This window comes from Anas platyrhynchos, chromosome 7 (assembly GCF_047663525.1).
Source record: "Anas platyrhynchos isolate ZD024472 breed Pekin duck chromosome 7, IASCAAS_PekinDuck_T2T, whole genome shotgun sequence".
NCBI lineage: Eukaryota > Metazoa > Chordata > Aves > Anseriformes > Anatidae > Anas > Anas platyrhynchos.
The window spans coordinates 11,145,853-11,170,775 of record NC_092593.1 but is presented as its reverse complement, the minus strand read 5'-3'; the positions used below and the strand labels follow the sequence as shown (position 1 = coordinate 11,170,775).

Sequence of the window (24,923 nt, the reverse complement as noted above, 5' to 3'; positions counted from 1 at the left end):
TCGCTATGATTGATCTATAACCTCTGGTTTGAAGGCTACTTTATACTCTTAACCTCCTGACCAGCCCAATTTTATGATAATTGTGTTTGGAAATTCAGAGGTTTTAAGTGTTTGGATGTTAATATTTACAAACGTTTCACGCATAAGACAAGCTCTGTATCACTGGTGTTTTCACACGCCACTGAAGCTGCTATTTATATGCCTTTTAAAAATTACCTAAAAGACTGAAACACTCCAAACCTGATTTAAATGCTTCTGCTATGTGACAATCTTCTCTGTTGAAGAAGGCTGCCTCCAAGCTGCCCACGTGAGGTTGGCTTTTGTTTCATTTCAGTTCAAAAGTTGTAATTTTTAATGTTACAATGATAGCAATTTAGACGAAGAATTAAGAAAAAAGTATTCATTCAAGTCACAACTGTTCTAGCAGGGAGCCATAAAATCAGTCTGACCATTTACAACAGATGTCTAGACAGAATGGTGTAGATGAAAATCCCAATAAAATATACCTTTTATTGGCTGCATGATGGAAAGACCAGTGGGTGAACTTTTACATGATGAGGGTGGAGACACTATGCTGTAGTGCACAATGGAAGCAGCCTGTTGCGGCTTTGACTTTGATGAAGGTGGCAATAATGTAGGAGGTGATGGCTTCTGACTTGAATGGTTGCTATAAACTATGAAAGCAGAAGCAGTAAATAAGGCTAACAGAAAAAAACAAACAGGAAAACAGAATGCACCACACAACTTATGAGTATTACATTTCCCCTTTCAACAGTAAAAAAAAAAAAAAAAGTGACTACTCGTCTCAGTCCAGACCCAGAATGATTACAATTTTTAGCCTCTTCTCAGGAACTCCAAAAATAAATAAATCAATCAGACCCACATAGCTCCCATAATTGAGGAAAAGATGAAAGTCATTTGGGTGAGAAAGCATTGTTCCCATGTCTGTCTCAATTCAAAAGCTGACTTGCAAGCCATTATGCCATACAGGACTAAATTCTAAGAAAGTAACTTGAGGGCTCTCAGTGATAAATTAAGATGTGAAGTTAATCTGCTTGCAATATAATTTTAAACATAGTATACAGAAGGAAATACAATACAATAGTTAATTCTAAATTAAACCCTTATGCAATCACCCAGCATAATAATTGTTAGAAACTTATAAGTCTTTCAAAAAAAACAAAAACAAACAACACAAACTAACAAACAAAACCACAACACACACACACAAAAACACACTTCAATCCTCCAACCTGCACATTGCTGTCCTTGAAGCTGCTGTGAGTTACATGGTGATGATGTTCTAGGAAACTGTATCTGCTCTGATCCAGGAGGCTGCAAATATCCTACTGATGAACTATAATAACAATAAAAAACAAACATGACTACCAGAGGTTTATGTCATGTATTTATTTAATCATAACCATTGTGTTTGCTGTCTACACAGACGGCAAGTTACTGGGGTATTGCTAACTTCAATCAGCAATATTCCCCGTTAACTTCAATCAGCAATATTCCCCGCTATTCCCCACCCAGGAATCTGCTTCTGAAGACGACAGAAGTTTCACAGCTCTTCCTTGGCCATAACTTACAGTCTGCGTATATCAAAAACAGTACTAATTTAATATTTTGATGTACTACCTTTGTGCAAAGAGAACTGTATAGGTATAAAGATGCATAGAATATGGAAAAATGGCAATTCATTGTCTTAATTAACCGTAACTAGGTCTTGGTTAAATGGCCACCACAGAACCTGCCACAAGGATTTCAGATGCTTCAGTGCAGAGTAACACAGCCTAAACAGATGTCTGCAGGGGTTGCCTTACTGCGGCTTCACCAAATCAGAAAAACACCTGGTCATGGAAGAAGACTCAAGGAAAGAAACAGCCTTGCATTTGTAATACTTAAGAAAAGAACAAAGTTTATTTATGCCAGGTATTTTTTATGGCATTAAGGGCAAAAACAGGTAAGTAACAGATTCTATCGTAACAGTAACTGATCATTCTGCCAGAGGCAGAACATCAGGTTGGTGGACTATAAGCAGGATGTTGTCTACAGCATCTGGTACTTCAGCATAAAGTTGAAGTTTTCATCAACAGATGAACTGAATGTTCTGAGGGAATGAGAAATAAGTTTTTATAACTCCAAACTGTGGAAAAAAGGAGGGACAATCTTTTTAAGCCTCCACTGGGAATCCATTTTCACCTGTAACTTCACATGAAAATTTTCCCATCCTTTGTCCCATGTGTCAAGTATATGATTTTAATTTAAAGATGCCATTGAAACAAACCAAACTCAGAAAGCAACCTGTTTCAGTTTTCAATCTGCGTGGGATGTATTGCCTCACACAGCTTCTCGTCTGTCTAATGATTATAGTTCTCAGTGGTGACCCACAGGTTTGAGACTATTCAGTTCCTGCAGAACAGTATTCCACCTCTCTGTTGAAATGTATTACGACCTATTACTGCAATAAAGGCAAGACGCTGTCCTTAGCTGCTAGTCTGCTTTGAATTCCAAACAGAAGTTACCCTGTTTGATAGAGATGGCCATTGTAAATGATGCAAGGGAATAAGCAATAAAACTGATTTACAAAACAAATCTGGGATTACGTCTACAGGTGAATTCACTGAGCCTCAAACATAACTACAGAAAAGGTTAAGAACCGTTTGAGTACAAAGAACAAGAACTCAGATTAATTTAAGTAGACAAAGCCATGCAGCAGTGACACAAAAACTGAATTGCATAAGAGAAAAAAACAGCTAATAAAGTGTTTTTAAGTCTACCTTTAAAATATACATGCAGTAATGTAGCAGATCCTATCAGTTACTACAAGGCAATTAAACCTGGTTGCTGAGAAATCAAATAACCAACCTTAAGTTATTCTGTTGACCTGATGGAATGACACTGTAGTAAACTGGCATTCCTGTTGTGGGCAATCCTTGATTTGACTGACCGGGAATTATTACAGGCTGTTGATATGTCTGCTGGGGCACTGCCTGGGAACCTTGAGGCACCGAAACCTAAAATTGAGAACACGTTAAGACCTTCTTGTGCAGAAAATTTTTCCTTCTGCTTCTTGACCATCACCTACTTTAAGATTTTTTATCAAAATTTTTTTTTTTAACAAAACAACAAAGATCTACCAGAATTCTCTAAATCCAGAACACTAGTGATAACACGAGTTGAAATAACAGTGCTTTATAAAACAAAAGTTTTTACCTTCTTCCCTAAAAATGGATATTTTGCATCCAAGGGACTCCATAAATTAACAAAAGAATTTCTCTACAATAGTTAAGGAGTGGAGTGGGTGGAATTCTTACAAGCTTTTTCTTCCCTATCCTCTGAACCACAATTAATGCAGCACTTAGTATTCAAGAGGGATAAAATCTGTCAATTTGTGATAGGTCTGCTTCATGCTTCAATCATTTATTTATTTATTTTAAATCTCTCTCCTCCAAGTCACCTTTAAAATGTACTTGCAGCTTTCCTGCATTTACAAAGCAATGCACTTCAATAAAAAAGATCACTCAACAGTACAGAAGAGTGACTGGAAAGTTATGAGTAAATTACCCACCTGATACGATGGCACTGAAGGATATGGAACAATCACACCTTGAATTTGATTCCCAACATTGTTGTGTTGGCCACTGACTAGATTCTGATTCTGAGACTGCTGAACTCCAACTAACCCCTGGTAGTTTTGCTGCTGGTTAGGCAAAACTTGGTAACCTGAAATTATACATTTAAATATTACTTTGGAAGTACTGTCTAAATGTAAGACATTTTATACAGAGCTGCCTGTATGAAAAAGTATGTGTGGCATTTTCCAATGGCTTTTTACATCTGGCAACTTCTTAAGAGTTGAACTTACCATGCATATAAAAAGAAGCCCACATTAAAAAATCAACAGATTTCATTCATTTACAACCACCTGGCCCCACCATTACATACCACACATACTGTCTGCAAGGCTGCACTCACATGCTTGCAATATTTCTTTGCACTCTACTGAGTTACATGCGTTGACACCTTGATTTGATTGGTGAAAGCTGAAAGCATTTGAAAAAACCATGCTAAATAATGTCAAAAACAATTCATTGTCTATTATTATAAACAAGGCTGTTTATAATACTTCAGCTTTGAAATTCTGGTTATGATAAATTCTGCTAGCATCTCAGGTGCCCCACGATGAAAGTATCTCACCTATGAGTCAAGGCTGAAGCACACTGTGCAATGCACTTGTGCAAGTCCTTTAAAAAACAATAACCAAAACCAAACTGATTTTTCATATTCACCCCACTGTAGTGCCTCCGCAACGCTTTATTACTGCTTAAGCTGGCACCCTTTGCTGTCTTTCAAAAATGTCCTAAATAAAAAAAATATAAATAAATAATGAAAAAAAGAAGAAAAAACAAGCATGAGTGCCAAACAGGAAATGGCACCTGAGCGTTTATTACGCTCCAGCCTTGTTCCCACTTTTTTTTAAGCATATAGTAGGTACCTGTTACAGGTAATGATCAAAACACATGCAGGACATGAGTTCTTTTTGTCCTATTCCATCATACAGGTTATGTGCTTAAATACTTACCACATCAGCAACAAAACCATAACTAACTGTGCTTCTGAGACTATGCCAGTTACCACTGTAGAGTAAAAATCTGGGCTTGTCAGAAGGACCAATGGCAAGAGGAGTCCTGTATTACTTGGACACATTGATATTCCAAGGAATCTGACATTCCCCATGCTCCCTGGCTTGATATGGAACTATGTATTTGCTAAAGCAATACAGCTGCAAAAAGTCACATGGATTTTTTTTTTTAAATTATGTTTAAAAATTGCTTGGTCTATTTAGAAAATAATTATTCAGTTAACAAACACTTTTCTTTTTAAAAAAAAAAAACAACAAAACCCAGAGACATTCACTGATTACATACATCCAAGGTACAATGAACATTATGAATTAAGTCTCAGCTGGCTATCTCTCTTACAGAAATTGCAACAATGAAGACTAACAACGCCTGTTAACATCACCAAATAATGCTGGAGAAAATTAAAGGGAAGAAGGTTCAGTTCGTTAAAACCAAGAGAGCTATTCATTAGAAACACAGAAGACACTATAAATATTTTCAGAGTACTATGTAACTTCACAACCATGCCTGCTCAAATAGGTCAGTAGTTACAATTTTTAATAACTGAGCTTGGACTGCATAGAAAAATCCATCTCTCATCTGTAACAAACAAAATATTTAAATGTGCTTTGTTACCAAGTGATCTATGGCACCTAAAAAGCAATAGAATGCAAAGCTGCAGTATACAACAGATACAATTACTACATCTGCAATCTAAAGCCCTCACTTCCCCGCCACTGTAACATCGCTGAGAATATTTTTCAGCTTTTTTTCCTGACTCTTTCAGCGACAGACATAATCAATTTTGCAAGCGGAGAGAACTGGAACAATATAAATTGAGTGCCAAGAAGGTTCCCCACAGAATTCTGAAGAATGCTCTATTTTTAGTTTCCCAGTTTCACCTCTGCATAGAAAGTGGTATGACAGAAATGCAACACTCAGCAGAAAAAGAAAACCCGCACCTGCCTGAGCAGACTGCCTCATTACCAAGAAATATTCCAGAACAGCAGCTACAAAAAGCAGCAGCTACAAAAAGAAGCATATTTCTTGGTATTTCCATAAAGTAATTACTTAATATAAGAGGAATTAACCCACAGGATATAGAAATACATTTCTGAATAACATGTTAAGAGTGAAAAATGGCTTTTATTCAAGAACAAGAAAGTAAAATAACCTGGTTAACCAGCTCTGAATAAGGCTCGGTATCTATTACAAATAGAGCTATTATTACTGTGACAGTGATGATTGGCAGTTTTGTAGCAGAAGCTAGTTGAACTTCAGCTGATGTTCCTACAGTAACTGCTGTTCAGATAAGACTTTTAATCAACCTACAGTTAGGTCTTTTGGTCAGTTGGCCCTCACGATCATGAGGACATGGAATACCTCTGTTTTGGGCAAAGCATTTAAAACAGAAGTGGGAAAACAAACAAACAAAAAAAACAGACAACTAAATATTACAGGTGAAACCCCTTTAGCAAGGAAGCTAGGAAGCAGCTGAAAAAGAGACCGGTTCACTGTGAGAAATGTAAACCTCTCAGACAGTGTTACGGCCCCGAATTCAACAGCTCAAAGTCAGGCCAGCTCATAATGTTAAACCAAACGTGGCTTCAGGTGCCACGCTCTCAGAAGCTGTCATCTTTCACTTAACTTTGTGTTTGGAAAGCAATTTCAGAGTTAGCAACTGCTTTACAAAATGAGTAAAACCCCTGGTTTTTATGTAACATGTGATTTGTTTGTTCTCACTCTTGAGCAGAGCCAGAATCCCAGAATATCCGCAGTTGGAAGGGCCCCAGCCCAAAGGACTCATTGCCACGTTAGCCAAGTAGCATGCTGTCCTTCAGCTCACCACCAGCCATCGCTAGTAAGCATCAACCATTTCAGATGTAGCTTTGTGTTAGCTCAGTACAAATGTTTAAAATAAACCCACGAGAGGTAATTACAAAACATACAATCTCATAAGCAGTTTGCAGAACAAAAACTACAAGGTGAAACCTTTTTAATGTCCAGAATGGAGATTCGGAGTTGTCTATAAAGCAGTAAATGAGAGCCAGCAATGGCAAGGTAGCAATTGGTTCCTAGTAAAATGTTTTTCTTTACCATTAGTGCTATCCACACACCAAGTAACCAAGCAGGAATGAGTGGAATTGAATTATTGGCTGGACCATCCTTTCACTACCCTAACAAGATCCCTTGATATTGGGAATAGAGGCACAAGGTACTTTATCAAAGCAGTAAGAGTTGTCTGCACAGCTATCTTTCTCCCGTTATTATATTTATTTCTTCTAGGCCAGAAATAGATTTTTGTGGCTGCTACTTTTCACCCGTCCATGTTACAGACGGTGAAATTCAAGTAAAGCATCAACAGTTGAAAACACACAAGCACCAAATTTGCTTACATAATAGCAACTGATTCCTCCCTTTGCATCTTAATGCTGATGCACATCACCCCATGCTTTTAAACTCAGATTTGGGGGGCGGGAGGTGCAAATAAATGAATCCTTCTTTCTGAATGACACTAAATCCCTGATTTTTAAGGGACTCAGCCAAAATGTTCTCTGCCTTCATATGTCACTAGCTACTTCTGAAAGTTTTTACTATGAGTTAAGATACTACTCAGAAATAAATTTGCTTTAGGAATCCAAACCTTACTGAAGAAGTTGCAACAATATTTGTAAGTATGAAGGCTATTAGAATATGATGGCTATACTTAATTCAAAAGGAAAAAAAGACAACAGGAAAGCAGGGGAACAGACAAAGCTTGATAACATTCATAGGAAGGTAAGTCAAAACACTAGAGAAGCCTTTACCGAAATAGGAGGATCAGAAAACTAATTCTAGCCACTTAAGTCTCATGATATATACCGTTCAATATCCAGATACCTTTAGTCAAAGGACAAAAAAATTACTCTATATTATTTTCAACTGCATTTAAAAATAAATGACAGTATTACCAACATGGTCTGCATAGCAGTGTTTTCATGCCACATCTAAAATTAGTAACCAAAGCTTCAAAACAAGAGATAAGGTGATAAGGTGTATCTCTGCAGCGTTACGTCATTTAAAGTTATTTATTCACTTTAAAACAGGAAAAAACACACCCAAGGTATTCAAAATGCTGAATTAAGTTCAACAAACCTGTCTGCTGTCCAGGCTGTGCCAATGGTTGGTTTTGCTGCGTGTTGTAATGGACAGAAACAGGTCGATACTGTTGGCTGGAGTGCGAGTACTGATTGGGTGTACAATAACAAGCTGGCATCTAAAGACAAATGACAATTAAAGAGATGTACTACCTGCAAGTTTGTAGCAGGCATACACATAAACACAAAAAGAGGTGCACACAATAAAAGAGGTGCAAAACTTTAATGGTGCAACTAATGTTAAATGCTTTAGCAAATAAAAATACTTACTCTGTATTATATAAAGTCTCTCTTTTAACAGCTGATTTCTTGTACTTTCATTGTAGAAGAAATAAGTTCCAAAACACTAAATTCCCCTACATCAGCACTATTTTCATGAACTGTTTTTAGCAGTCTCTGGTGACAATACATGTCATTTTAGCCAATGCCAGAGGAAAGTAATGCACTGCTACTTTTAAACTGCAATAACTACGTGGTGGAACCATGGAGAAGGTTGGAGGGGAGATGGGAGCAGATTCAGGATCTTTGGATCAATTTGCATAAGGAAACATCTGAGACACTAGAAAACAATGGAGAACACAAGGATGTACAAAATCCACATTTGCTAGTTTTAAAATGTCACTACCAGTAACACAGTGCTCTGATATTTATGGTTTTTGTTTGTTTTTATTTAACTAGCTAAATAGACAAATCTGAGTGATTATTCCTCCTCAAGTAAACCAAGGTCATTCATTTCAAAACACAAACGAGAAAAAAAAATGCACACAGCCACAAATTAACAGGGAGCCCCACAGCATATAAAAAGCCCATTAATGGAACTGCATCATCATATTTTAATTTTAGCTTTTGGTAGACTGGAAACAGAACCATTGTACCTGTGGCACAGGTTGCTGCATATATCCCTGCTGCTGGAGCACTTGCTGGCTGACAGGGTGGCTAGACGTAGAGTAGCCTTGAGTAGAAACTGGTTGGCCAGAGGGTGGTGGAGGTGGAGCAGCTGCGATGATATAACCAGACTGCTGTGGGGGCTGAAGGACTACAGTGGACTGGAACATAGTGGTATGAGGTTCAGCTGGATCAGCAGGTGGCTGACGGGCAAGACTCATATGGCTAAATTGTGATCCTAGGTTGTCTTGCTGTAGTTGTTAAAAAAAAAAAAAAAGCAAAAATTACATTCACAGGTACTCAAAATAAAGTAAGTATATCACAGTAAGTGAAAGACAAATAGCTCAGTAAGTAAAATTTTCATATAGGAATGTCTCAAATTACAACATCAGCCAAACAGCAAGAGGAAGGATGATGGCACATGATAGAACACAGCAGCAAATTATCTTCAGGGCTGACAGTGGGAAAGAACATCCATGTTGAGAGACTTTACTCACTCCACATCTGCCTCTATCTACTTATTGTAAGAATTCAATTTATTTTCTGATTGGACTCCAAAGCCTGAGTAATAACATTAACCCGCAGTTAAGACAGCAGAAGGCAACAGTATTGTTAAAGTAATTTTTAATTTTCAGTTAATGAGGCTCTAATCCTGGATAACAAGAGACATTTGTCTAGCTTGGTATTATACTACATACTTGTCATGCTAAAAAAACAACAATCCTTCCAACAGCTGCAAAAATCTATTCTAGCGGCTACCCATTATCTGTATTTTATTAACATCTGAAACTATGGTACTGACAGCACTGAGCACTGCAGGAGTCCCATGGAATATGAAACTCCTCTTCCTGTAACCCCAAGCATTTTTCTTTTCAAGCAATTCAGCATCAAATGGATTACCAGCATTCTGAAAATAAGAAGTGATCTCTAATAAATTATCTTTTGTTAAAAATGAAGGTTCACAAGTAAAATCCAAATGTGAAGAAACTCAAAAATTTGAAGACAACATGACGAAATATGAGTTAATTGACAAAATCTAAGTTCAACCTCTGTCTTTTATGGATCTATATTCACATTGTTTGATGAAGTTAAATACTAGAAATGTGAATTTGCACTTAAAACTTTATTTAGAATACCTTTACATCTTAAAAAGACTTATTTTCATTGTATCAACTATTTAACTTGTCGTTGTCACTTCATTTTGAGATAAGGCCTATTAATGCAACCATAATACTTCTCTACACTGGATTTTACATTCTGCTCCCCATAATATCTAGTTAAGAGAAGAGATCCTGATATTTAGTTCTGATTAAATATTACTTTTACAAATGGCTAAAGCACCACCGCAAGTTTATTTATGTTATACACTGAATACAAGTTAATTCTGATCTGGTCAATTCTTCCCACAACAACAGGTACAGTACAAGTATGATCAACCATTGAAACACTATTGCCAGACATGGATAAAGCAAACTTTCCTGCTACCAACTATGAAGGTGTTCAATTTAGATTACGAGCCTAGACCATCATTCCTTTTCCCTACATTATGTAAGTTGCCATAAGTAGAAATACATTTTTGAAGCTGACAGCACAATTAGTACTTCAACTCATTTCCTGAACATGAAATGGTTTGAAACTATTATAAACCTGGGGAAGTTTCATTGTTTTAAGAAACGTATGCCTAACAATGATTGCAAATTACAGCACAGAAACCTAAGCTATGTTTGAACTAGCTGCCACAGGCAGCAATTTATTCATATGCTAAAACTGCGTAGGAAGTTCACATTGGTTAATTACCTTCTCAGTTAATGAGATGAGAATGGTTAAGTTATTTTCAATGCAATTCACATGTATTCAAACTCTAAAATACCATGAGAAACAACACTGCTAAAAACAATACACCCTTTGTGAGGTGCAATTCCTTTTTAGGATTGTATATCTAAAGTACAGATAACACTTATAATACAGTTTTAATTATATGCAGCCTATTGAATTCAGATCTATATTTATTACTAGACAATGTTTCTGATTAATACCAAAACCAGTAACAAAATACTCTGAATACATATTGAAATAGCTATTGTATAACATGTAGAGCTGCATGGAAAGCTGGGAAGCCTAATTTTTGACCCAAACCCCAGTTTATATTCTGTTTTGGGTAACTTTTCTTCTTTCCTAGGCTTCATTTTGTCTTGGTGTTAAGATTCTTAGTGAATATTAATTTTTTTGTTTCCAGCTTCCATCTATTTAATACTGGATGCTCATGAACTGGGAGTGTTAAAGTTCTGGCAAAGAGGCTAGAAAATATAACCACAAAAACAACAACACCGTACATGTGATCCCTGAAAAGAGATTAGGGGTCAGCAGAAGAGAGAGCAGACATAGCAACAAGAAGAAAGGATGGAGAAAAGTTAATTGAAAGACATAGAAGGTATTGATTGACTGGCTAACAAAACTTTGAAAAAGCTTCCCCTCTACAAAGGAAAAAAAAAAAAATAAATCAATTAATACAAGTATATAGGAATAGTCCAATTGTATGTATTTCTGTTGAGCTTGAAATTTAGAGGGTAAAACCTCAGGAACTATTTTCAACCACTCAGGTAATATTTTACTGCGATTAAGAAGCCAGCCAGTCATTACACTGGTATCAGACACCACTTACAAACAACCCAACCAAAGGTCAGCACCCACTAAAGATTAACCCATGCAGAGAGGAAATGAACAGAAGATATAATACCACAGAATATTGCTGGGTAGAGGAGACTGGCAGGAGCGGGGGTGGATAAGAGACTGCAGAGTACTGAACAGGCTGGGAAGAAGGCTGCAGAGGCCGGATAGGCTGAAGAAATAACAGGTTTAGAAACATGGTTAACATTAGGAGTAAGAGAAGTGAAAACAAAGTCTTTTGTAATAGGAAAAAAAAAAAAAAAGCAACCGTGCTCCAGTCATTACCAGAGAGGGAAGGGATACATTTTCTCCCCAATTAAATCAAGCTGAAGACTGAACAGAATTAAAATAAACGTAATTTTCAATATCTGTATCCCAGCAGAAATGCATTTGCTTTATTTCTGAGCTTATGTATAACAAATAAGTCAAATTGCTTCTATTTAGCATATACTATTTGAGAGAGAGATTCTTTTGAAATTATAAATAAGAACTGCACATGCATTCTAAATACAAGTTATTTTAAAGCATCTCAATACAGAATGAATCTAGTACTAACCACAGATTAGAACGTATTACTTTCCTTTATCCAACAACACTGAAATATTTTGTATGCATTGGGGTTATTTAAACATCAGAGATCTATCATTGCTAATAATATTTTGAGCAGGTTTAACTCCAGCAGCCATTGAGAAAGCAATTATAGAAGTGGTAAAGGATTTGCGAAGAAAACTACAAATACTGCACGCTTTTGTAGATCAGACAGAGAGAAATTGTATAAACGAACCTGTTTCAAAAACAGCCCATCATTACTGTGTCACATGCAGGTAGCCTGAACAGAAGATTTAAGCCAAGGAAAATGGACAAGGATAAAGCCAGATAAAGTTCTATAAATAACTTTCTGACAAAACTTGAGAACAATTTGAAAACACCACAGGGGACTATAGCCAATACCTTGGTGCTTGAAATAGCTGCTGCAAAAAGAGGTAGAACTCTACTTTCTCCTGCCTATAACACATTGCTCACTTTTCTTTTCTTCTTCAAGGGCTGAGTCATCTTTAATCTGGCTTATTTTACCAAATTCCTCTTGTGCAAGATGAGAAAAATAAAAAAGCCTGTTCTTCAGCATGGGGTTTTTCTTCAGCACAGGGTTTTCTAAGTAGGGTAAGCCAAGGTACTACCAAAGAGGCATTCATACCCACCAGTCCTAAACCACCTCTTTTGTGCCACCGTACTGCTTGTACAGTATGGCCCAGGAATTCATCAGACTGAAAAATAACCTTAATGAAAAGAGATTTCAACTGGATTAACTCCCTACCCAGTTTGCTGACTATGTGACTGTATGCTAGGGGTGTTTGTGTGTGTGTGTGACTAAGTGTGACACGGGATGAAGGCAGAACTCCTTTTCCAGAGCAATCTAGGCATGCTATATTCTTGATACCGTAACATTTTCACTATTTTTTCTTTAGTTTTCTGTTTTTATAAGAAAAGGCTGCCTACGACATTCAGTTATTGGGAGAACTGATAGTTCTGAGGGTTGTGGGGAAGAAGCCCAGCCCCACTCATCTCTGCAGCCATTGCTGCTGCTTTTAACATACGCGTCACCAGAGCAGCCCTACTAATCCCTGATTATCAGACAGCAATATGACAGCATCAATCATCAGAACAAGCAGCATGTGTTTGACATGTGCACCTGTGAGAGGATGTGATTAGCTGCTGGCTGTTGCTGAGGTGGTGGGGGAAGAGGTGGCTGTTGTGGAGGTCCAGGCACTTGGGTCCTAACGGGCTGCTGAGGCATAGGAGGATTGTAGACAACAGGAGTGCCATCTGGATTGAGGAACGGCTGACCTGGGAAGTTGAAAAAGAACACAACCAGAGACAGGCAGCTGTATTAACCAAGTTTGGAGAAAATGAAGACAAATGTGTTTACAGTAAGCAAAACGAATCAATTAATACAATTTAAAAACAAAGCCACACCATTTCATGCAAGATTTATGCCAAATCCCCACAACTACGTTTAGAATTGCCATGATTAAAAGGGCCTTAACTGCCAAACTTCATGCAGCTAAGACATGTGTTTAAAGTAAACAAAGAAACCCAGTCTTTACTTAGTGATCACTCATAAATATTTGTCATACCCTGCTAAAAATTCATTTTTATTAAGTAGACTAAAAAAACTCAAGAGTAATAAACCCCTAATAAAAACACTGTTTTAAAAACCTTTTAAAAAGACAATTAAATGAATCTTCTTTAATCAGTTTGAACACTGGACATCTTAAAGGCAAACATTTTTATAAAATATATATAAAACGGTAGCTGCAATTGTACTCTTATAACTGCTACTTAGTAAGATTGAAGTACTCTCTTCCCCTATTCATAGATGAACTGGCTCTTCAATAAAATAAGCAATGATTCTCCTATTTAATAGTCTGCATCTTCAGCATAGACTACAGCGTTGGACTACTGCAAAACTTCTTAAAAATAAACTATTTAAAAGTAAATTGTAAGCAAACAGTGATTAATTTGGTTGTCTGGGTCGGAGGAAAAAAAAAGAACTAAAGGAACAACAGATTAGTCAGCAAGGGCCTGTGTTTCGGTCTAGCTGCTTAATGACACGTGGCTTGCCTTGGCTCATTTTGATGCTTAAGAAGGTCCAAAGACTCCTGTAAATTTTCCCCTCCTCCAATATAAATATTTTCCTTTGTGGGATTCTTTCCAGAGGCATAAGCTGAGACTAAAGCCTTTGCATCCTATCCCAGGTCCTGTTAAAAGCAGACTGTAATGTTCCCTCAGACCTCTTCATCCCATCCCATTTCAAAGCAAGTGGCCAACCCAGAAGTTATTGGAGACAGGACTGAGGCAGCTGATGCGAGACAGGAGAAGCATGTGCACAGCTACAAAAAGTAAGCAGCACAGACACACTGCAGGTGGTGAAGCTATATTCAATATAGCTTAATGGATTCCTCTCTAACGTTCTAGAATCGTGAATATTCATGTAAATAAGGAACGGGATTTCTTTCTACCACTTAACTAGCAATCCCTGGAGCATGTTTCCTGTAGCGACCGAGTAAGAACTGACTTTTCTCAAGCATGGTCCTCAATTGCTAAGAACAAGTCCTTTGACCTATGCCTATGAGATCTTCTGTCAGAAGCGCTGACAAACTCATCTATGGGTTTTGAACCCTGACTGTCATTTGGAACAGTAAAGCCAAATGAACAGTTACAGAATGTGATGATGCCACTACATTAGAAATCAAAAGTTTAGCTGAACCTAGATTCTCCTCGCTCTGGAATTGCGCTTGAGCTTCTGCTACACAGTCAGATATTAAGATAATCTTCTATTATGAAAGAACATTAATGGCTGGTCTAAATACATTAAAAATAAATAAAATATAAGAATCACCACAACTTGAAAGTCAAGCTAATTTAAATGAACATTGAACAGTCAGTTCTACAATCCTGCTGCCTTTACTGAGGAGGGTGTGAGTAAAAGGAATGTTTGCAGATGAAAACTCTTTTACAATTACTTTTCTCTGCCCTTCCTCACTGCTGTATGTGGAAGCCTCATCAACGTCACTGGGAAAACGACCGACACTACAGGAGGAAGAAAGTGAAACTAATATCACATGCAAAGCGATGACATATAAGTCAAATTAGGATGACTCAAAAAAAAGAATCACTGCTTAAGCTGTGTCATCTTTTAGATGCCGCTACTTTCTAACTGACAGCGTCCTGCCTGCTATACCTGCAGTTATCTGTTTTGTTGTTTGGTAACTCCAAAGACTTCAGCATGGTCATGCTATAAACTCATAACATAAAAATGACAGCCAGCATTCTTCGTATTGATGTAAGCCACAGAATACTCTAGCATACACAAATGCTAGAATTTATTGCTCTAGCAAAACTTTATCACTAGTCACATTTGTCTTCACACAACGGAAAATTCACAAATAAGCTGTGCAACAAATCCATCAGGACCAGAAAAGCTAAGTCAGTAGTGCTATGTCCAGAAGCTGGATATAAGACAGCAAATACACCCCCCTCCAAATTCAACAGCTATCTAGGAAGATGATATGCTACATATAGCTTCTAGCAGGACCAGCTTTAACTATTTGTTTAGAAGCTTTTAAGAGCCCTTAGGTGGCCTCCCAATAGTCAGAATCATTAACTAAAAAAGATTCTCTAGTTTCATATGTAAGAATGGCAACCAAGTTACATAAAAAAAGAAGAAAAATAGAATATAAAACTATTTAGTTTCAGGAGAGAAATTTAATAATTATTTTAGCAGCACTAGTGAGAAAAAGTTAGTTAAAAAGTACATGCAATTATATTCAAATACAATAAAGCGTATCTACAAAGTGATGGGAGAGATCCTAAAGCATTTCCTTGTCTACAAGCAAAACAAATCTTTAGACTATGATTATATTTTAATTTTAGTGTAATGATAAAGATGGGTTGCACAAAAAAGGTAAAAATAAAAATTTCAGGATTTCTTAATTTCTACAACCAAGGTTTTTTTTTTGTTTGTTTTGTTTTTTTAAATCCAGACAAGTAGTTACACATCTCTGCATCTACACAATGAAGTATCATTCTCCCACTGCTTATTGAAAATATCAGTATTGGCCAAATACAGCAACAGTGATTTAAATCTTGTTTTAAACTGAAACAGAAGTTTAAAAATAGCATGTAATCTCATCCTCATTTCTTTCTCTTGTATTAAGTCAGCGTCATGAGTACACAGAGAAAGAATGTATGTTGTGACAAACAAAATGAAGGATGATAGATTCCTTCAAGTCAATGTGAATACTTGCTCAGGAGCTCTCCCCTCCCCGCAACTTTTATACTAGCACTGGAAAAAAGACTTTTCCATCTCCCCACAAAAAAAAAAAAAAAAAAAAAAAGAATTTTAATTATTCTGTGTTCTGGATAATAATCATAGTATTTTCATAGTTTGTGCTAGTCACCATTAAGATAGTATGTATAAATTAAAACTCTTAATATCAAAACCCAAGTGAGTTTACTTATCCCTTTTATCCAAGACTCATGCTCTCTTTTTAAAATTAGTACACTGAACAGATACACACACCAAAAAATAAAAAGAACAATACTGAAATTAAGTCTCACGTAAACACTCGCACACTTTTGCCCAGGTTCTCAACTGTAACAAGAACATCCGCGAGCGGTACCAACCTGTTTGCGGGTTGATCAGAATACTGCCAGGTGGTATGCCTGCCGCTTCCAAGGGAAGCAAAAAGAAGCTAGTGCTAGTAGGTGCCACTTGCCCATTTATGCCACCATCAAAGGAAAGAGAGTTACTAGTGCTGACAGTTGGATAGACGGCAGGCGTGCCATGAGAAGGCTGGCTTAGAGCTGGCAGTGGAAGAGGCTGCTGGGTGTGAGAAAGAGAACCCGTGGATGACCCTACACTACTAGAAGACTCTGAACCTAGGAAAGGAGTAATGAGAAATTGTTTTTACCTAGAGACAGAAACATCACACTCACTTTATATACATATATGTATATGCTTCATAAGCGCTTACCCTTAAAGCTTAGCATAAATACATTAGCAAACAGTGCCCTTCCAATGAAGTCCCCCTTTATCTCCCCTGGAATGCCATTACAAGACTCTTTCTGTAAACCAAGGGTCAATTCAGCACTGCTTTGCACTGAGAAGTGATCATCTCTAGACCTGATTTCTGGACAGATAGTATGTCCCTGTATGTGTGCACATGTGCTATGGTGCAGTTCTTCCACAATTCACAGAACTAGTTGCTATTCCCAGATGATGCACACATACGTGTTGATGTACCCAAGGGTCTGGATACACCAGAGCTCTGCACATGCAGGCTCAAAGGATTGATTGCATGTGCACAGGCCATAAATTTATGTGCTACATAGACACAGCCTGCATGCAAGCAATGACCACTTTTCTGTGCCTACTAGATGTCAGATCTGTCTCACCTGCTGGACAAATTGCAGAATACTAAAACCCCCCCAACACACCCCTTTTTTTTGTTGTTGTTCCCCCACGTCACCCCAATTTTCAGGCTCACGTTGGGAATGGAGCTGGAAATAAGTTAAGGTAATATGGTAGTTTTAAAAATAGTCTAAAGCAACAATTCAAAGTTTGAAAGGAATATAAAAGAGCTTACTGAAAGCAATTATTTTACAGATATGAATAGCTATAAACATTGCAAGGCAGTGGAGAACCAGACCCTGAGCTTTCTGAAAGCCAATGCATGCAGCCAAAAGCAATAATCCAGAAGTCCAATATGAGGTGTTCTACAGAACTGCACAGTCTCTAAGCATACCGTTTAACATATTCTTTAGTAAGTCTTTGCTATGATACTTGCAGGACTTGGAAACAAAATATTGAAGAGCTCTTTATTAGCAGCCTCTATACAATCTAGAAGAGAAAGCAAGACTCAAACAGGGCTGTGATGAAATTTATCTACTATTTTAAGTCATGTCCTTTAAGTCCTTCACAACGAGTTCTAATTGCAACCATTTTGTTAGTATGAAAAATTAGTACAGCTCAAAGCATTTGCTGATGCTGCCTGTTAGCCTTTGTTCTACTGCTAGATGAAGTGAAATACAAAGCTATCAATTGTAAATTGGGCAGAACAGCATATCCCAGCTCTGTTAAACAAGCCTTGCTTGACCCGTTACTTTGATTCGATTTGTTTACAAACATATCCACTTCTAGATTATACAGAGAAATTTGGCTAATGCTATCATAATTAAAGCCAATTACACCCTTTATCAAAATGAACAAACAGAAACAACCCCAACACATGCTAAATCACCACCACCTGTAGCTGCAGTGAAGCATCAACACAGGCATCCTGAACTCGGAGCGTTAACTCTCCAAATGCCAAAATAATGTTTCCAGCAACATTTTAAGAATTCATTTACCTTCTTGCAATTTAGAAAAAAGATTTATACGAACATACATGTTTTGAAACATCAGTAGAAGTACTCTTGGAATACATTTTTATACAAGTACACAGTAGACAAACAATCTTTACTGCATTAAGATACAGAAGTGTGGCCATGTACCTGTGAGGTAGTGGTGGTTTCAGGGAAAGCAAAAACTTAAATGGTTTCTACTTAGAAATCAGTTTTATAAATAATAGCAAAGCCAAGCACAATACAGACAAGAAAACATTCTGCTTTTTTGAAGTTCTACTTCAAATTCGCAAGTAGAACATCTGTCACCCTCCTATCCCCTTCAGGCCTCAAAATTCTCCACAACCAAGCTCATTTATTGTGTCAAATCACTTTAGCATTCAGAACAGAAATATTTACCAAATTTCATTTCTGATCTACAGAATTGTACCCATATTTTCTGAGATTGTTTTGACATCAGTTACATATTAGCACACCTTTGAAATCCAAAACCTTATAAAATTAGTATTTTACCCCAAAATTTCTGAATCTTACAATTAAACAGTACACTTTGTTCGTCTCTTTTGATTTTTTTCAGCAGTTTAAGAATTAAGTAAACTTTTTAGACATATTCACTTAAATTCTGACAATGGCATTGAAAGATACCACAACAGATATAATTAATAGATCATAGGTTTTAATGCTGTTTTTTCCTAGCTAGTAGGATAGCAGCACAGTTTCCTCAGGCTGCACAAAGCAGCTTTGCCCCACTGAAACTAGAGTTTAACTCCAAATATGTTTTTATTTCATATAAAGTACTTATGTTGGTAAGTCCTTTCAAATCCTTTGTATCAGATGAAATGCATTTAGCTTAATTTAAAGCCACCTGTAATGCATTTTTAAGTTCTACTTCCAAAGTCAAAAGCCTTCATTTAATTTGTAACCTGAATTCTAGTTCTCCGAGGCAGTTTTGCACTATAGGCCTAGGTCTGTAGTCATTCTATGTATGCAGCACCCACTGCGTCCAGAGGGAGTTGTATGCACGGAGCACCTACAAGACTGAGGCCACTACTTATGCACATGTCTGCAATATTCATCACGTCTCAAACCATCAGGTACTTCACTGCTATGGAACTATGTAGTTGTACAGATTTTGTAATACCTGTCTTAGACAGCCTGCCTGTGCTTTTGCTGCTTCCAGAGCTATCTCCTCTTGTCAGAACTGATATCCCACTGAAGCTGCTGGCTTTCGTTACAGCTGGCTTCAGATTGCGGATGGAACTATCAGAGTCGGTGCTGCTCCAGGGACGGGGTTCACAATACTTCAGCTCATTCTCAGTACTGCTCTGATGGCTGTTGGCTGATCTCCCTGATGTTTCCTTATTGACTCTGTAAGTTATAAACTAAACTTTTAGCACAAGCATCAATTGCAAAATAAGGGAAAAGAAAAAAAAAAAAGAAGAAAGAAAAAGGTGAAATGCATGCAGAATACTTTGGGATTTTATTTTTTTTTAAAGAATGCATCAAATACCTAAATATCTGTCGTCTTTGTTGTGTACTATTAGTTTCTTCCTCCTGGATTCTGTTGACATTTTAATAAGATAGCTTAATATTTATTAAGAAAACAGAAAAACAAAACAGAATTGAACTGCAAATTCTCTTACCTTTTATCAGTGAAATAATTCTCTTGGGAACACAGGGACTGAGTGGCAAAAAAAGTGTAGAAATTACATTAATGGCATCTGGAACCCCTACTGTGGCACAGTAACAAAACAAGGTGCAATTTAAAACCTTTTATATTATGTATGGACTTTTATAACCCTCTCTATATATTAAGCTGCTTGAAAACAACCTTTTTGGTGAGTAATTCCACGTTATGGGGAAGAAACAATGTAAGACCACCTATGCACAAGAAATAAAAGTTAACTTCAGAAAAACACTGATACGAGTAAGATAGCATTATAACTATTCTAAAGTTACAGTTCTTTACAGGGGGCCTTTCCTCCCTTATGCAACTTCCAGTTGACGTCTGCACAAGTCTGCTAACAAGACCTTGGTGCCCTTTCTTCTTCTTGAAAGCATGAATCAATACTACTGGCTACTGCAGTAACTTTTCCGAACTCATTAGGTACAAACACGGATACAGTTAAAAGGAAAGAGAATATATGATCAAAAAGGCTCTTAATAACTTAATTGCATTGTCCTTAATGACTTCTAAGATAAGGTAAAAAGCTTTCTAAGAGTACAACATATGGTAAACGAGTATGAAAAATGTCATTTTAAAACTAGAAGTCTATCCTTTTGTAAGTAGGGTGAACAAAAAAACATTTTTGGAACATATTTGAATATAGCCAATTAGCCTCACAGAGCTCATTACACTTTCTTCAGAATACGAATCTGGTTTTGGATGTAGGAAAGCTACAGAAAATGTCAGGAAAAGTAGATTATTAAAAGTAACTTTTTTCAAGACGCATTTCTTATTTCAGTCAGTATTATTTAAAATACATATTACTTGGAAAAAAAATGTAAAGTTGAACTGTAGTTTACAAAATGTCATCATATGACAGTGTGGAACAGCTTAGTATATTTTTATGGCTTGCACATCATCAACACCACAAACCTATTAACTAAACTACAGGTGCAGAATTTTTATCCTACTTGTTACCTCCAGTCAAGAGACTGGACTTCCAGATTTCTGACTCATTTTTCACGTGTGAGAATTCAAATCATTTTACTGTGATTAGTCATAAGGTGCATTTGAAATAGACACAAGTGAGAAAAAGTTATTTAAAATAAACAAGCAAACAAAAAATATTGCTCTGAGTTACACTGCATTACCAGAACTAAACTTAAATTTCAGTAAGGGGCAAGCTTTTGCATTGAAGTAGATAATGCTAAATAATTCACCAAAATCATTCCTGAAGGTTGCCCGGGATTCATGCAATAATGGTTAAAGAAAGATTTTTCTGTGACTTCGATATCATTTAAAACTCACTCAAACCACATTAATGATTCTTATCTGCTCAGCCCTCTTCAGATATAGAAAGTTTCCTGGAAGGAAGCACCTCTTAACAAAAACCAGAAGCACACGCATATATATATATGTATGAAGTATTTGTACATTAAGATTTTCTTTGATACATACATCTTGTGCAAATATTCTTTCTCTAGCCCTCTGGTATTCTTCTTCACGTTCTTCTATTGATTTACTTCTTCTGTCATCTTTTAATCGTATTCTCATCTAAATTAAGTGATAAAGTGTCAACTTCTACGTGAAAATAGTATAAATACACAATCAAATATAACAAATTGAAGGGAAAAATAACCAATATGGATTTACCTGGTTGTCATCTTTGTCTAAACTAGAGTTATCTCTTTTAAGGATGTACCGCTTCTGAAAATCATCACCCTTCTCATCCTTTATATGCTCACAAAACTTTTGGTCAGGTCTATGAAAAGTTGTTAGAAAGAGAAGATTTATGGGCTTGTAAACATACACTATACACAGTGGAACCAACTGAAATGCATTCAATATATTTAATTGTTTAACAGAAGTGATTGATTTTGGTTGTCTAAACAATGAAAAGGTACCAAAAATACACACTGTTGAATACACCTAACAACTCCTGTTCCTGAAACATAACAAACCTGCTTTTAAATCTCCTCCTCCTCCAAAACTTTTGCTCCAGTTTCCAATTAAGGTGGCAAGCAACCATGCCCTTGGGGAACCAGACGTGTTCTTGAATCCAGACTGGTGCCATGCAATGGATATTGGGCAGGCACAGAAGTGAAGAAAGGTTTTTTTTTCTGCTACAGTTGTAATACCTCAGTTCATTTCAAGGGAAAACAGAAGATAAAGAGATATAGAGAGAAGAAAGCACTGAAACTTAGAAGATTCTAAAACAAAATTAAGGAGAAATAAGCAAGAGAAGAATGATACAAAAATGCAGGAAAGCAAGAGCTTCACAAGACCATAGTGAGAGGATGAAGCAACAAATTATATATATTCTTTCGGTACTTCATCTACATTGGGAAAGAAAACACAGTATTTTGCAATCTTGTCACCAATTTTGGATAACAAATACCTAGACAATAAAACTACTACTATTGTAAGAGATAATCTCAGATAACCAGGAAGAATTTGCCTATTAAAAAACAAGACATATGTATACTCTTCTGTTTACTCTTCGCTACTCAGGGCATATATATAAAATCAGGAGATCTTCTTCTGTACAACAGCCAAGCCTAACTATTAGATACTGGATGCCCAAACATAATTAGCAGGCATTTCAGAGAACCTTTAGACTGTCTTACCTCTTTCTTTTAAAGGTCCCTGAATTTACTGCCCTGCAATCACCAACTTCCCACTCCACTGAGACGTGCCAGTACGCACTGGGTTGTTGATGTCAGTAACATCACTGATCGGCGCTGGAGCCGGGAATCTGCCTATGAGGAAAAGGTAAGTTTGGTTTTATTCAACATGGAGCAGATCTCCAAGGTTTTCTTTCTAAATTCTTATTTTATATCCAAAGTGATTTAAAATAAGAATACTGAAAACATTAAGACTCTTAATGTCTGCGGGTTAGATGAAATGCCTGCTAATTAGTAACTACACCTACAGGGGGCTTCCAGAGGCAATCGGCTATTTTAATACAGTTTAGAAAAAAATTAATTCATCTTTTAATAGTTCTTATTCCACACTTGAATGTGTGAATCTTCAGCCTAGGGATGATGGTAGATGCTAAGGCAACAGATTGAAATGCATGGCTTTATAATTATATTCCAATAGAGAATTTATAGCCAAAGCAGAAACACATACATGAATACATAAATTATTTAACATATATTTAGGCTCTACATGTTTTTCTAAAAACTTCTGAGGAGGAAACTATCTACTTAATTGAAATTTCAATGTGGTATATTATTTTAGTTCTGCTGACTCTAAAATGAGGGCGGATAATTAGATTTTGTTCCTCCAAAACTATGGGTAGTCTATAGAGGCTGGGATTAGAATGCAGGAGCTGTGAACTCCTGTTTCCATGCTCATATCACAGTACTTAAAATGTCATGCAAAGCTAAAACCAGAAACTAGGTAACACAAAACTTTATCATACCAAACACATTAATCCTTCATCTTTCTGAGAAAGAACAGGAGACAGAACAAGCACAGAAGACAGAATAGCTAGGTCCTTGGAATGAAAGTGTCAACTACTTGAGTTTTGGAGATGCTGTGACCCCCATGCTTGTATTTTTAAACACAGATTTTTCTAACAGTTTCTCCAAGAACTCCCCAGCTGTCACAGCAAACTAGCACGCCATGAGCAGTTAACCTGGCTGACACTTCCACTAATGAGATGTCTGTCTTCCTTGCTACGTTTACTTTGTAAGGCTCGTGACTTGAAGGCAACATTAGTCTAGCAACAGATTTCAATGCCTGAATTTTCCCATTAGATTTTTATAGTACCTATCTTGTTATATATATATATATATATATATATATATATATATATATATATATATATATATATATTTCTACAGTATCTATCTTGTAGCCAGGTCTCCAAGTCTGTTCCCCTATGTTCACCCTGTTATAAAGCGGCCATGTTCTAAGGGCTGTTTTGCTTCCCAAAAGGAAAAAAAAATGTGCTTGAAGCTGGTGTAAATCTTTAAACAGACAAATGGTTGATATAAATTCATATTTTATGGAAACACAGTTCACAAAGCATCTCTGAAAGAAAAGCAACAAAACCTTGATCTACAGATAGCATATTTTTTCCTCCCTGAATGTTTAAATGTGAAGCAGATCACATTATCTGGAGCATAAACAGTGAAGATCTCAGAAACACCTTTCTCCTTGCTGCATGCTTCCCAATGAATAGACAAACTTCTACTGCTACAGATGCAGCATCACTGCACATCCCAGGTGTTTAATCTGTGTACCAAGAATTTTTTTTTCAAGACGTTTACACTTACATTCTTGTATTGCTAGTTTTATTTACTATGACTGACTTCCCACTCTGGTCCACGTTGTGCTCTAATCCAAAATAAGCAGCTACCCTGTGCAACAGCATTCTATGGTAAGATGTCATTGGGGGAAACTTTTTTCTTGGAACTCTGGAAGAGAGGAATAGTAGCTTTATTAAATAAACAGGAACGCTCTTCAGTTTTTTTTTTTTTTTCTCCTATAAGAATACAGTACTTACTCATTATTACCAATGAAATCTAAAATTTCCTGTTCTAATTTCAGCAGCATCATTCTGTCCCTGAAAATAAAAACACAGCAGCTCACATATGAGACACTCCAATAACTGCAGCTGTATTCACCTTAAGAATACACAGATAACATCTGTGATCAAGCGATGATTGAAGACTCTAAATAGGACCACCGAATCTCAAAATGCAGGATTTTTAGGAGAAACTATTCATTTTTCACTAAGCTGTATTTTATTGAACCCACCTACTAAAACGAGCTGTTTTTATCTCAGAAATAAGAGTACAAAGACTCTCCAAGTAATCTCTGCCCAATAGAAAGCACAATCATTGGCAAGACTCAGAAAGAAGGGAAAGTGTGACCAGGTTTGTTCTCATTAGCAGAGATTTGCAGAGGTCTGAACTGACCCTTGGATTGTGAAACACATCACAGGATCATCGAGATACACCGTAAGCAGGGCACTTTAAGTGGTTAAAAACCAGCATAAATTACTATGTGTTGAGATGTTAA

The 24,923-nt window shown here is 36.7% G+C and overlaps 1 protein-coding gene across 15 annotated transcripts in view; it reads right to left on the bottom strand.

The window, feature by feature from the left end:
• Positions 1 to 24,923, bottom strand: part of R3HDM1 (R3H domain containing 1) — a 50,520-nt gene that overhangs the window by 7,799 nt on the left and 17,798 nt on the right. For 3 of the 15 annotated variants that reach the window (XM_027461238.3, XM_072040721.1, XM_027461244.3), the window contains 16 exons: positions 24,406 to 24,465; positions 24,176 to 24,316; positions 21,543 to 21,651; positions 21,348 to 21,443; positions 19,867 to 19,904; positions 19,734 to 19,784; positions 19,365 to 19,591; positions 16,505 to 16,759; positions 13,008 to 13,162; positions 11,388 to 11,489; positions 8,641 to 8,901; positions 7,764 to 7,884; positions 3,575 to 3,729; positions 2,872 to 3,020; positions 1,254 to 1,357; positions 507 to 674 (listed from right to left, as the gene is read on the bottom strand). In XM_027461238.3, the coding sequence (XP_027317039.1) occupies positions 507 to 674; positions 1,254 to 1,357; positions 2,872 to 3,020; positions 3,575 to 3,729; positions 7,764 to 7,884; positions 8,641 to 8,901; positions 11,388 to 11,489; positions 13,008 to 13,162; positions 16,505 to 16,759; positions 19,365 to 19,591; positions 19,734 to 19,784; positions 19,867 to 19,904; positions 21,348 to 21,443; positions 21,543 to 21,651; positions 24,176 to 24,316; positions 24,406 to 24,465 (2,192 nt within the window). The remainder of the gene's footprint in view (positions 1 to 506; positions 675 to 1,253; positions 1,358 to 2,871; positions 3,021 to 3,574; positions 3,730 to 7,763; positions 7,885 to 8,640; positions 8,902 to 11,387; positions 11,490 to 13,007; positions 13,163 to 16,504; positions 16,760 to 19,364; positions 19,592 to 19,733; positions 19,785 to 19,866; positions 19,905 to 21,347; positions 21,444 to 21,542; positions 21,652 to 24,175; positions 24,317 to 24,405; positions 24,466 to 24,923) is intronic. The other 12 variants (XM_072040728.1, XM_027461250.3, XM_027461239.3 and 9 more) reach the window with 11 other exon arrangements.